The 14818-nt window shown below is 40.2% G+C and overlaps 1 protein-coding gene across 4 annotated transcripts in view; it reads right to left on the bottom strand.

Annotated features, from left to right (window-relative positions):
* ube2f (ubiquitin-conjugating enzyme E2F (putative)) overlaps nt 1-14818 on the bottom strand; it is a 39076-nt gene that overhangs the window by 16031 nt on the left and 8227 nt on the right. For 3 of the 4 annotated variants that reach the window (XM_079358195.1, XM_079358194.1, XM_079358193.1), the window contains exons 5-7: nt 7086-7153; nt 4390-4460; nt 4123-4180 (exon numbers count right to left, since the gene is read on the bottom strand). In XM_079358195.1, the coding sequence (XP_079214321.1) occupies nt 4123-4180; nt 4390-4460; nt 7086-7153 (197 nt within the window). The remainder of the gene's footprint in view (nt 1-4122; nt 4181-4389; nt 4461-7085; nt 7154-14818) is intronic. The other variant, XM_079358196.1, reaches the window with a different exon arrangement.

The raw sequence follows: 14818 nt of genomic DNA on the forward strand, positions 1-14818 counted from the left end.
TGAAGAGGAGACAAGTGGTGACCAGCAAAGAGGGACACTGTCACCCACTCCAACACTAACACAATCCTTTCTGACTCACAGCTTTTGCACTTACCTTTTCTCACATATATTTTGTGCACTCACCGTGACACTCACTGACACACATAAAACACAGTTTCCGGTGGAGTATCACAAGGCAGCAGGCTCCTCCAATCCCTAAGCTGTAAGCCTCCCTATGCTAGCGGTGCTTTCATCTCAACTTTGCAGTCAACAGATACAGAAGCCTTAATACATGTATCTGTGCACTAAAACATAGAATAAATAAATTCATACCAATTACATGAAATCTACCATACCAACCAGTGTCGTCCTTAATCCTGATTTATGTGCTTATTGGTTATTATAGATTCAAAAACTCAAAAAAAATCCATGAAGATAAGCACCCAATCAGTATGCAAAGCTGCTTTCTGTGCTGCGCCTTCTTAGAATCAAGGCTCAGGGGAAAGTATTCAAAGGATTTAAAACAACAACTGAGACTTACTGCATTTTAAAACATGAGGCGGGCTTGATTTTTAGGAGCAATGTATTGATTGAAAAATGGATTCAAAAACATATTTAGAAAACAGTTTAAGTACATGAGAATATTTTGGGATGTTTTGTTTAGCTCAATGTTTCACCTTGACAACTGTACTTGATAGTCTGGTGGGTAAGAGTAATACCAATCAATCGAGCAGGAGGAAAAGCAAGATGTAGTGAGGGGAAAAGATTTTCTTAGAATGTGTACTATGCATAAAGAGTCTCTATATTAAGTAATGAGGAGACTGTCAATAAAGTAAAAGGCTACGTGAGTCTCTTGATGTACGCCAACTCCTTTTCCCTCAACATTTAATAAAGACAAGATGGTCACTCATCTGTAAAGCAACATTTACGTGCATCACCGCATAACACTGTGGAGAGTGACAATGAATTTTTTTATTTTATTTTTTTTACACGGCCAGTTCAGATTTTTTATCCAGATTATTTTTATGTTCATTCCGACAGTAACATAACTGTAACAATCAAATCAAACAACAGAAAACATGGGGTACTTGCTTTGGGAGTATTTGTTTGTTGATGATGTAATGTGATTTAAACATGTTACTTTGCAACTGTTAACTCTAACATTGTATGTAGCAAAGATAAAACAGGGAACGGAATTCTGTCTTACTTTTGCTGACTTTGACTGATGGAAATTAAATAAGATTCTAAAAGTATAATATGCAACATGTAGTAGGTATCACATGTACTGGACATCCTACCTGAATAAATCAGTGAGTAATGACTTTCTAAAAGGAATGTAAACTTTCTGTGGGTTTATTATTTTTGGCTTTGTGTTCATTCGGGACAGGAAGTCACTTCCTTCAACCTGGTCATGTTTCACTCAGAGGCTCAAACACATTTCATTTGTGTGAAGTCCTCCCTGTCCAAATCACCACGTGGCAGATGGACGCCCACTTAGGTGCATTATAGTGGAGTTTGACTGCAACAAGAGTACAATTCAATGAGAACCAACAAAATAAAAACCTTTGAAAATACTCTGAAGAAATAAGTACTGAATCAACTTCGAGCTGCATAGCTAAATGGAGATCAGTCTGAGAAACTAGGTGGGGGGGAGGAGGGAGCACCGCTCTGAAGGGACACCTTTGTTTTGGTTTAAGAAACTGATGCTGAAGAGCGACATCTCCTGGACATGTGCTCTAAAAGTTGCATACTAAACCTTTAAAATCTGTATCTTTGCTTTATTTTGGTTTGCGTCTCGCTAAAAGAGAGGAGGGAATCATGATATTTTTGTCGGCTGAATACGGTGGCTGAGTGGGTTCAAAAGGCCAGGTTGGTTGAAATGCTATTTCAGAAGAGCTGCTGAATGGAAGCATTTTGGATCAAAACAGAATGGAAGCAATCACATCGGTGCTCCGCAATCACATTTCTTCTTCATGCATGAAAAAAACAAAAAATGAAATCATGCAGAGTGAAAGCGAATGTGTTCAGTGTTGTGGGTTACGATGACATTCCAATATGAAAACATTATCTCGTTTGACAGTTTTCCACTATGCAGAATATGTTCTTTCCTTTCTCTGAGTAAGAACAGCAAGGCATGGTTTGTCGAAAAACCGAGGAGGAAGATGAACTGAATGTGTGCGAAACAACAGCAGGATGAGACAAACGAGGAGGGGGTGGTCCTGCTTTAAACAAACTTATAAAATAGAACTCTGAAGAATGAGACACTTCCTGACAAAAACCTCAGAGTTCATTCAGAGAATTCAGTGGATGGCCCTGTGAATGTAACTTTAGATAGATAGATAGATAGATACTTTATTGATCCCGAGGGAAATTCAAGCTTTAGAAGAAAAGCCATGCAGTACCTCCTCCAAATCTAAGGCAACAACAAAATATGTATGCGTTTACTTTTTATTTATTTATTTTTTAAATTACAAGTGCATCTGGTGGAACTGTTTAAAGGCCTGTGTCCACAGAAAGCAGTTTTTGTGGTAACAGCGCTCACGACATGCAGAGCGCTTCTCATCTGGATTTATTGTGGCCACGTTAATTAGCCCTGGCACGGTTGGAAGACGTGTGCTTCGGCATCCATTATTGAGAAATCCCGGGTCATGTATCTGACTACAATGACTCTAAATAAGCCCCAAAGTCTGTTCTCTGAAATGCGGAGGCCGACTGGAACACACGGTAAAGGTGAGGCAAAGAAAATCAATTCATGTCAAAAAAAGAAAAAAATCGAGATTCTAATCTTCTGACAATTTTAATAGCTCCTTCCTTTTTGTTGACGAATCAGTCACACCCTGACCTTAGAGACAAAGACAAGCTTTCCAGAAGCGGAGATTCACCATTCAAATAGATTTAGTTCCACGGAATTTCTTTTCACCATGATTTTTAGTCAAATCTTCAAAATGGATAGTAGAGGGCGTCCTTGTTTTTGTTCCTTTCACACTTATTCTCAACCACCATCAAATGGTGCTTTTCTCAGTGAGGAGGAAAGCTTCAGTAGTCAAGGCGCTCTTTTATGAGCTGCTGAAAAGACCTTTGTTGTAAAGTTTATCTAACACAGCTCTGTGAAGGATTATTCATTGTGTCCTGAGAGGATTTCACAGCACTCCACAGTCCTGCTTGAACCCTCGTTTTGTCAGTTTAAGAGGGTAAAGAAACAGGTGGAATATTAAGAGGGTGTTAGGTCAAGGAGTGTCTTCCTCAGGTCTTATCTCCTCTAAATGACTCAGTCTGTGAAGACCGAGGCTTTGCAGAATCCATTTAAATAAAACAAGTTGCATTCATCTTCTCGACGATTTGAGAGTAATGAGAACTGCTGAGAGATTACAGATATCCTAATTTAGGCTCACAGGTTTCTGTCACTGCGGCAGTCGCTTTAAACAAGCGAAGTGATCGAGCACTACTACCTACCCGACGTCCCTGACTCCCAGCCACCAGTATCAAACTGTGTCCTTCCCACAACCACCACCGTCCTCTTTCATTCACCACCTGCTTCAACCTTCACCTCAGCAGCAAGGAAGTGTGGACAACAGGACCACAGGGAACAAAGAGGAAAAATCCCCCCTGCATATTATCCTCTCTCATTTTGTAACATAACCAAGCGTACACTCTTCGACCTCCTCTTTGTAAAGCAAATACAGATTGACGATTGACTTATTTGTTCAATGGAGACATGGGTTCATTAGAAATCAAGTGTTTCCAATATGTTTTGTGAGCTGCTACAAAGCCAGTAAACATAGCAGGTATTGATACAGAACAATCCATATTGCTCCCTGGATGAATTCTGATGATCATAAAAAAAACAAACATCTGAGCAGAAGTGCAACGTGACTGGAGGAATTTGATGCTTTTTTTTTGTTATTCCCTGAAGAGTTTTTGTATGACGTTGTTTTATATGGAATATGAAAAATATTAGATGTGGTAAAACTGTCAACTAAAACAAGTCGGACCCTCAAAGAGAAACAAAAGACTGCTGCAATATAGAGTGGTTTAAAACTGACCCATACAAAAACAGAATCAGAAGAACAGATTTTATAAAAAAAAAAAAAAAAAAGGTACAAGCATTTTTTTTTTTTTTAAATGAAAAAGTAAATAATATACCTTTAATGTTCTGGTGGGGGCCCAGCCTGTGCCGTCAATAGAGTGTTCCCGCAATAAGCTGTATGAAAAAAAAGGCCACACATTGTAAATATGTGTTATTTTCCAATTAACTGAAGAGAAAAAAAACATGAACAGATTTGCTGTGTAAAGGGGTCAGACTCATTTATTCTATTTCCTCTGTAAGCAGGAAGAACTCTACTGCGGTATGAATGTGAAGAGCTAACAATGGGAGGTTTGTCATGAGTGAGACATTAAAGACCACATTACCTCAGACAGATCTCTCCATTCTCCGTGATGTTAGGATGCCATATTCTGGTCAGACATCTCACTTTAGGAGGCTGCAAATACACAGGAGAGGGAGAAGTCAGAGCGTGGACGGAGAAGCACTTCTTCTCTGATTCTTCAGAGCGTTCGACAAACTTAAAATTCATTGTAGAAGCAGAGAGAGAGGTCTGAGTAGCGAGTGGAATTTGCAACCATTTCAGCAGGGTCACTGCTGGACCTCCATAGAAATATACATATAAATGTAATCAGTACATCATTAAACTCTTGTGTCGTGGGATTTGCCATCTCTTGTTTTTATGATGGGACTCTTCAGCCAAGGATGAAACGGCCTTTCAAACTCAAACGTTGGCAGATGGTTTATTTGCCGTGTTTGGTCAACATGGACTGTGCCGTCTGTGTCTGTTATAATCCCTGTCCCACTGTTTTAGTCTGAGTCAACACGCACGGTTTCTTCATTTACTCAGTTTCAGATGCACCTGTTCAGTCTGCTCACATGTTCCATACGATATAATTACAAAATAAGTTATTTTTAGAACCTGTGAGGACATACATAAACATGTGTAAGTTCATCACACTTACTCATTCACACTCATGGCAGTGGCTGTAATGTAAGGTGAGCATTATTATCTACTAATCCATTCACACACACCACCAAACAGTGGGAACTACTTGAGGTTAAGATGCAGGAACTGGGGATCGAACCCCCAACCTTCCTGTTGAGAGATGAGCGACTCACCAGGTGGTCTACCTGTTGTCTACTAGAACCTGTCATATGTTAAAGCCTGCTCATCATGTGATTTTGTGCATCTGCATTTTTGTCAAAGGCAGGTTTCAGTCGTATTTGGATCATATTCCAAATATTAATTTTTGCATGGTGAGTAGAGAAACCTGGTTGTTCATGTTTTGTATACGATGCAAACATTTTTAAGGATGCTCCGACTTTGCAGAGAAATGTCTTCTTGACGAAGTAAGTCAGATTGTCAAGCAGCAGGTGGATGATAACTGTAGAATCCTAAACATCACATTTTAGTTTTTGTAGACGGCAACGAGATCTCACAAGCAATGTTGTCCCTGCTATTCTCTCTGTTAATAAACTGGAACCATGAAGCTTGGCTTACACAGGCAGTCAGTTGAGGAATAATAATCACTATCAAATGAACTAAATGCCAGTCGATTGCAATACATTAAAATGCAAATTAGGGCCAATTGGAAGTTCCTGATCAGCAGATAAAGCCGGTCTTTGAAGCGAAGGAGGTCAGCTTCAGTTAACCTGAAAGAGACGTGATGAAACATAGAGGCACATTAGCTGACATTTAGTGATGGAGCGTCCATCAGGCTGTCTGGAGGCAGAAAAAGATGACGTGGATTTATTTAGTTTTACAACGAGGAAGGTGCAGAAGGCAGCTGAGCAGTGGATTGTTTATCTTCATTATGGGGATTGAACAGCTGCACATCTCTCGAGTGTGCGTCTGCGCTCTGCAGTTTGATATTCCACTCTCGTTAGTATTGTATAATATTGCTTATAGTTCAGGGACAGGAGGGATTTATCAACGGAAGTTAGCATTCTGTTTACAGCCCTTTTTGTCCTGGAGCCACACATTTCCAATCTCTCCCGAGGTGTTACTTTTCGACAGTTAGTCTTTCAATCAATAGGGGGTCTATTAAATTGCTTTTGAGGGAGGCTGTCAGCTCTTGAAATATGTAAGTGCACAGGCGAGATGTTTTTTTTTTTTTTGTGGTGAGCCTCACAGACAGAATCCCATTTCCACCTGAGTCCCACCCTTAGTGTGGGTACGAGGAGAAATCCATGAAAGGCTGTTCAGAATAGACTGTTCCACTGTGAACAGCTACAGTATGAGATGCTACCAGGTTGTAGACAGCGTTATGCTAATTAATTGCATGTGCAGGCTAAAAGGCATGGAAATAAGAAGCACCTTCTATAATAATTATTTTCTATCAATGCAAGTGGAGTCAGGAGTATCTGGTTCACTCGTGCAATTCAACCCCAATTTGGTTTAACTTGACTTTGTCTGAGGTGAAACAGAGATAAGAGAAACCCTTCCGAAACGTCACACTGCTTTTCCATTCCATCATTTATCATTGTCGAGCAGGCCAGACTGCTGCATGGAGAGGAAACAGTGTTTGCTTGCTTAAACATGTCATAAAAGACTCAGACAATGCAAAGTATACATACATGTGCAAAGATAAATACAGGCACAAACAAAAGAGGCACATTCACTCAGGTAAACACATGCTGGCACAGTGAGATAAAGCCTGTGCAGCGAGAGTGGATAGAAGAACAGACAAAGAGCTGAAAGAATGATGCAGTGCATTTTTAACCCAGAGGAGACAAAAAGGAAAAAAAAAACATTTGGAAATTCAAACGGAGCACCTTGACTTAACTTTCTGAATTTCTGAATTGATGAAGCTGTCACATTTACGTTGGTAGCAGCAGTTAATAATCTGAAGGCAACATGTCAACACGAGCCTGATTCATACACAAAGAATAGATTAAACCAAATTCTGATAGCAAACCAGAAAAGGCGGCTAGTTTCACAGGCCAGAGTAGGAAGTTCCCATCTAAAGCTGATTCTACACTTCTCGCATCGTCGTCTTTATTTCAAGAGGGTCAAACACACAAACGGTCTCCATTGACAAAAACAAAGTGGACCACTTACCACCATGTTATAGGCTTCGGGGACATCGATTTCAAACTGAAACCTCCCACTTTGGTAGTAACCCTCATCTGGAAGAAAAGAACAATGCTTTTAAAAATCAGTTTACAAGAATGAATGTTTTATGACAATCACCAATTTGAAATTCCTGTAGACAAGGCCCTCAAAGTCACCATACAGTGCACTGCTGGTGATGGTTTACGATCATGTACAGTGCAGACATTAGAGCCATCAACTTAAAAACAACGATTTTCACCTAAAACACAACTCTAATGCCTTTCCCTAGTTTTTTTTTTTACTTTTGTACAGATTGGGAAAAGGTGCGAAACCCCACCGATGACAAAGGATGTGTGAAAATATCAATTCAGCAATGCAGTTCAATGTATTAGTTTCCAAATGTGTTTACATTTTTAGAACCATCAAAAAATTGACTTTATTTTGGAGCTCAGTTGGTGGAGTCGTCATCTCTCAACCGGAGATGGACACATTGGACACATTGGACATGTGTCCTTGGGCAAGACACTTAACCCTGCATTGATCCCATTGCTGCATCAGGGGTGTGTGCCCCAAAGGGGTAAATAAAGTTTTAAAAAATAATAATGATAATCTTTGGAAGTAGAGAACTGGGCCCAAAATCCACCTGGTTATCATGTAGCGTGCATCATGTTTTACCCGATTTCAACAGAAAATTACTGAAAGCAGTAGATCAGGAGATTTTCTCATGAATGTCATGTTCCAACACACATCCATAAACGCCAAGGAAAGAGTCCTCAAGTGCTGCCTGCAATGAGGCAACGGTCATTTCTTTTTCCATGAAAGATTAAAACCAAACTAAGCCAGAGGTGTTGCTATAAGACTTCGAGGAGCCAGTCACAAAAAAACGTTTACTGTTCAAAAATAGATGAAGGTCAATGTTGAGATGCTAAAGCTCACTGGGAGTCGAAAAATGTTTTTTGTTTTTTTTGGCGGACTGAGGGAGCTTTGATTTTATTGGTGAAATCAAGAAGAAAGCTGTGTGAAATATGAACATACTTAATTTATCATTAGCTGGCTGTAATGTTACATCCCTGATCAGGCACAGGTAAACCACCTCAGCCTAGAACAGAGAGTGAATGGAGGCACTCTTTGAAAGAAGTGAAGCTAAATCTTGGAGCTTGTTCGAAGTGTAACCTTTTTAGAGCAGATTCAGACATAAGGTCAGACATAACACAAACTGTAAACTCGGAGAAAGGAGGAAAGAAAAGGCTCCACACATGTCAGCATTGAAATACTGCAAGTCAATTGCAGTCGCATTTGTTAGGTGATAACATAAGCTGCCCAATGTACACAGGTCCTTCTCTCTTCATCTCTGTAGCCTTTAAAGGCCAATTAAAAGGCTCGTTTAGAAGGAGGGAATCTGTCATGAACTCACCAGTTTAACATTCAGCGATGTGACAGGTTTTCGATGCATTGATTACCGGGACCCACAGGTCCTTATTTGATTTGGTTCAAGGGAAATTGTGTACCCTTCACTTTTTTTTCTGTTTGAATTACCTCAGAATATGAAATGAAGGCAATCAATACAAATAAAAAAACCCCACTTATTATAAATTAATTGGGCCAACATCTTTCAGGATATTCTTATGATCTTGATGATTACGGCTGTTAGTAGTTGGTGTGTTCCTGTAAGATTCAAATGTGATTATTAGGTGTGGATGTAAGTGTTGGTTTTTTTGCATATCAGCCCAGTGATCGACTGGAGACCAGTCCAGGATGTAACCCGCCTCTCACCTAATGACAGCTGGGATCAACTCCAGCACCAGCGCCCCAGGAACGGGACAAGCTATATACATAATGGATGGATGGTTCTGGCCTCCACATTGCCATCCCCATGGAGCTTGTGTTACAGCTCACTCAGGTGGACTGATACTTTTTACTGACATCAAGATAAGTGAGAACGCGAGATAAAGAGGAAAAGAGAAAACTTTGTAAAAAGCAAAGTCATCATTTAACTCTCTGTGCTGCATTGCCTGAGCAGCCAGAATCCAGATTTGCATATTTTGTCTGACATGTCATTGCTCAGCAGTCTTGCATGGACCGATACCAAAATCAACTCTGCAGAACATTTTGTAGGATCTCATTTACACATATGGAGGGTCAAGTGTGTAAGTGACAACTTCTTAATAATGCAATAACATTCATGAAAGTGAGCAGAGTTATATTCATGAAGGCATCATGCTATATTATTGGTGAATGCTTTGAAGAGGATGACTGGAGACAGACACATCTGGTTGTAGATGTTCTTCCTGATGAGTTTGTGGATAACCTTTGTTATTATTGTTTTTGTTTCTTCATGTCTAATCATGTAACTTTCTTTGTATTTGAATGTCTGGCTGCTCTGTGTTTGTTTGAGACTCTTATGGGGCTGCTGCTTGTCTCGGCCAGGACCCTCTTGACAAAGACATTTTTAATCTCAACAAGTCTCTGTCGTGATTACATAAAAAAATTTAAAAAAAAGAAAATACCAACACGTGTTTCACAGATAATGATGTATTTTTTATGCACACGCTAAAAAACGACATGAGACAATCTCCCTCCATCTGTGTATGCTCACACAGTAACTGAGCGATCTGAGATAAGATTCTCTTCTAAACTGCACTGATCCCGATCCCTTTGACAAAGACTCAGACGGAGGTGCAATTTAATGAGACCACACACAGTCTCCCTGTAAAATATATGAGAAGAGACACAGAGAGAGAGCAACAGCTTGACTGAGTGTGAGTAGAGAGAAGAAAAAAACATGTCCTATAACATATGAAAATACAAATGGAAAGAAATCTATTGACTAACAGCTGCATAAAGAGGTCATAAATCATTCATGAGTCGACAGTGCACTGGAACCATCCGTCTGTAATGTTACAAGATACTGGGCACACACGCACGCACGCACGCACGCACGCACACACACACACACACACACAAACATTTAATCTCCTAACCTTCCACGTAAATAATTTCAAATGCTTTCATTAGTTCAACAATTGAAGGTTTATAAGTGACAATGTTATATTGTAGTTTTGTCTGAATGTATTGCTAACTGTTTTTTTTGTTTGTTTTTGTTTTTTTTTTATGTATTGTGGAGGAGCCCACCTGTAAACAGGAAATCACTGGAAATCCTATTCCTACTCAGTTAATGATCACAGTGACCGTCACATACTGTATTTATTTCAATTGCTTTCATGACTGCTCTTATTTTCAGCAAATGAATCGAAGAAATTAATCACATGTCCGTGTGTGCTCTAATCACACATAATCTACATCTCAAGTGTCTGCTGTGAATGTCAGTGTGTGATTTCTCCTATAGGGTGGAAAAGTGAGAGTAGGCAGAGCGAGACGGGTATTCATGAGGCCGGAATGAGCTCTGACAGGCAGACGTTCAAGAAGAATATGGAGGAAAAAATGCACGCCAGAAAGAGTCGTATAAAGAAGCTGTGTGTTGGCTTTTCTTTCTTTAACCCAGACGTGTGCTCTTCCATACATTGTTGTAACATAGATGAGGGTAGAAGGGAAAAGCTTGGGTGACGTGTTTCATATACCATGAGAGCAGAGCCACTGTATGATTTAGATTCTGACCAGACTTGTCCATGGCAAACTAATTTGTGCTGAATGAATGCAACCATTAGAGCCGATAATATCAGAAGATATTAGCACATCACGGGACTAACCATATCGGCTAATTTTATTACACATGTGCCGAGACTACGCAATTGATTCACCAGTCAATTAGCCTTTTTTTTTATTTGAGTTTCACTGTATTACACTAACACCTCTCTCTTAACCATGCAGGGGGCTGATAACTGCATTTATCTATCTCTACAGATGAAAAATAGATCAAAAAAACATATCAGCCATTTTATCAGTAATAGATTTTTTTCCTCTTATATCGATATCAGTATCTGCCCCAATCCTATATCGGTTGGGCCCTAGCCGTATAACGACCCCTCACTGACCCTGAACTAGAGTGTTTTTGACAAGCTTGAAGTTTGTTGTCTGCAGCAGTATAGTCAAACCACTGTGTTATTCTTATGCAAATCAAGCAGAATAAGGACACATCTGAAGGACAGGGACGATGTTATTTGTGTCTCATTTTTCCTTGTAGTTAATTGTATTATAATCCAACAATCACAGGCGAGAATGTGTTCACCCCAGGGTGTTGCTGTTGTCCCCATTCCCCATGGGAATTCCTCAGAGACACAGGGGTCCTGGGGCTACCGGGGTCACAGCCGGCCCGGAGCTGCGACATGGGAACAAACAGAGACTAAAAAAACCATCAGATCTGAAGTGGCAAAAGACGGACATCGACTAAGTGTTCTGTTTGTTTTGTTACACGGCAAAGGAAATGTTAGACCATTGTTCCTTTCAAATGCTTCAAACACAGTGTAATGATGCACGCTATAATAACCTGCTTTCACAAGAACATCATCCACTTTCTACCACATGCCTTTCTGCAATTAGAACTAGTGTGTGTGTGTGTGTGTGTGTTCATTCATTTTGTTTCTCTTGTGATCTGAGTACCAGAATCACTTCAGCAGATAACATTAAAAAAAAAAAAGGCTGCCTTCTTCTCTGAGCTGGATATCGCACCACTTAAGATCTCCAATAGAGCTATATGGTAAAGTGCACTTCAGACAAAATGGCAGTGAGAACCACCAGCAGGCCTTATTAATGTCGGCACATGGAGCAAATTCCACCATTAGGGAGCGCTCCATCAAAACAATAAGAAAGGAGAGGGTCCGCACTCTGCAGACTGGCGGTGAATCACGGGAGTTCATGTGACGTTGAGAATCTTTATAGACGATGTATCCAAGTATAATGAACGCAACGTTTTTATCACAGCAGCACATACTGCCTCCTGTGGTGTTTCCATGACGATGAGCATGTCGTCACTGCGATCAGACGCGTCCTGTTAGAACTAGAACATGAGGGATTTCTCTTGCTCTGAATTGTGGGAAACATTTGAGGTATTCTAAGTGCTTAAAAATCTATATACAACAAAGGTTTAGTCAGATGTTTGGGGTACAAAATGTTTCTTTAGTTCAGGTCTAAATAAAACCACTGAGCATGAATAAAGGATATCAGAAAAGTCTCAACGCTGTTTGACAGCTTTTATTTAGTTCTTGTCTTCTTAAAATGTGAAGCAGTGGGTTTTGAAGCTGCACCCAGAAAGACGTCAACTGCATCAAGTCAAAGTCTTCTTTCAAAACAAACCGGTAAGTGCAGACCACTCACTCGAGAAACTAAAAACATAACGAAAACAGCAGAAAAAAACAAAAACAAAAAAGCTCAAAAGAAGAAAAAGGAAGCATTGAGCTCTAAATTCTCCTAAAAACAAGTCCAGATGATTTGGTCTGAAAATGATCGGGATATGAGAGAACTGAGACGAGCTTCCTCTTGAGGCATGCTGTGTTTGCAAGTTTTTACTTTTACACTAACCCCTTCCCTGGTGTGCAAACTAAAGCTATTGTGTGTGCTTTATGTGAGAGATTTACACCAATTCTCGGTGGAAAATACAAAGCATAACTTCAAGGCGCAGATTTGAGGACAGAGGGAACGTACAGTAGTAAACCTACTAATGAGCATCCTCCATCACAACCAAACCATTGTGCTACTTTTGTCTCACATACAATAATTTAATATTTATTCCCTGAGATGATGCAGAGGCTTTTTGGTTTTAGTTTTGTTAACTTCCTCAGCCTGCAGAAAGCCGGAGAATGAAGAGAAGGCACACAACATTAAAATAAGTTCACAGATAGTCACAGTGACTGCTAGCTTTGTAAAAGATAAGATTGTATGACAGCATTTGATGCTAACATGCTTACTGACAGGCCCATCAGTATTTTCATCTGCTAACTCAAAGTGTTAGAAGTGCTCCGGTGTGTTAGGACGCCTGCAGCAGGATGCATAGTTAAACCTCGAGTTAGCTAACTATTCATTCTGTAAGCTTAATAAAGCTGAGAAGAACCGATTTTTGTTTTGTGTGCAGTGAGCCTGTTTTCCCTGTGAATGGATGTAAAGAGCCACTTTAAACACGCTTGCTAATGGATACATGCCGTGCTTGAGCATGTTCCGCAGGTGTCGTCCTCCGACCGCTCAAAGAGATTTACACTACGCGTCAACATTCGATCTTTCACACCCACGCACGCACGCGCCTCCACCAACTGGACGCACTTCCCCGCTGTCGTGATGCTTTTTGATGAAGTCTTGTGTGCAGCCCCCTTTGCGACGCCACCTTATTGAAATGCGCTAAAGAAATGAACTTGACTTGACGAGTTGGGAGAAGGGTGCAAATAAATCCTCCAAGCCAAGCAGCAGCGGGAAAGGCAACAGATCAGAGGGAGAGTGATTAAACAAAGAATGAAGCAGAAAGAGAAATGAACAAGAAGTGAAAAGAAAAGTGTGCGTGTGTGTGTGTGTTTCACAGGAGAGACGGAGGATTTTCAATAATTGAGCGAGTCTTTACCTTAAATTCAATCTCCTTTTCAACACCTCTCAGAGAACAGGACACCAAAGCGTGTCTCTAATTGCTGATCTTTGCTGTTTCACTGCAGATTGTGCTTACAAAGGGCTTTGTGGAAACTTCGCTGGAGTTACACTGCCTTCTCAGGTGGCAGGGAGATGAATCACAGACACTTGCATTTAATTGTAGCAGATCCCACTTACGCACACAATGCCCAGAACAGCTGGAAAATAAAAAACGCATCACTTGTGAATAAAATCTTAATGAAAGTTGACACGCGGCGACATCGAGCGACTCTGTGGTGATGAATTCACAAGAGAGGAGAAAGAAAAGAAGAAGAAAACAATTCAAACCTAACCTGCCACTCCAACAAAGAAAAGTTAGAATCCAAAAAAGTACAGCAAACGTTCTGTGTTTCACATCAGAAATACAAGGAAAGAAAATCCTGGTGGTAACAAATGGAAAAAAAAGAAGTGCAAAAAAATGAATGGATGAATCATTCCAATGCTGTTGTCGTGCCCGATCATTTACATGATCCATCCCACATGGAATGAACTCAAAGGTAGGGATACAGAGATGCATGGTTTGGCCCTGTTGACAGACATCGGCACATAACGTGGCATTAACCGATGTTTATTTGTCCTACAAAATTAATTTCACACATTACTGATTCAGAGAAGAGGCTTTTTGTTATGAGGCAGATGAAATCACCCGTTGAACAAACTTTTGAATTGTTTCTCGAGTCAAACACGAGAGTTAACCGTTTCCACTGTGGGAGTCTGACGCTACAAGAAGTCATGAAACAAACGTCCGTATTCGAGTCGGCAATCAGACAAGTTCTTATTTCAAACATCGGCCATGAGTTGTTCCTCTCCACTAAGAATCGATCAAACTGTCTGGTGACATATAAAACACTGCTAACACTGCCCCCTTACACAAGGCACAGCAAAAACAAATATAAACCCAACTGAGATAAATAGATTGACTGCATTCTTAGTTCATCACTTCCAAACAGCTTCCATATGATCCAGGTCAGAAGAGTCACATTTCTCACACACTTGAAGAAAAAATACGAGTTATCTTTTCACAAAGTGTATCTGCAACAATCTCACACCATGATGTGCATCATTATTACACACAGGTTGTGATACAACAAAAAAAACACAACATACCGTATAGTGACACTGTAAGAAATGTGAATGTTCTTATTCTAGTTTGAAGAAAGCTGTCAGTTTGAAAT

The sequence above is a fragment of the Symphodus melops genome (genome assembly GCF_947650265.1).
Source record: "Symphodus melops genome assembly, chromosome: 12".
In the NCBI taxonomy this organism is placed as follows: domain Eukaryota; kingdom Metazoa; phylum Chordata; class Actinopteri; order Labriformes; family Labridae; genus Symphodus; species Symphodus melops.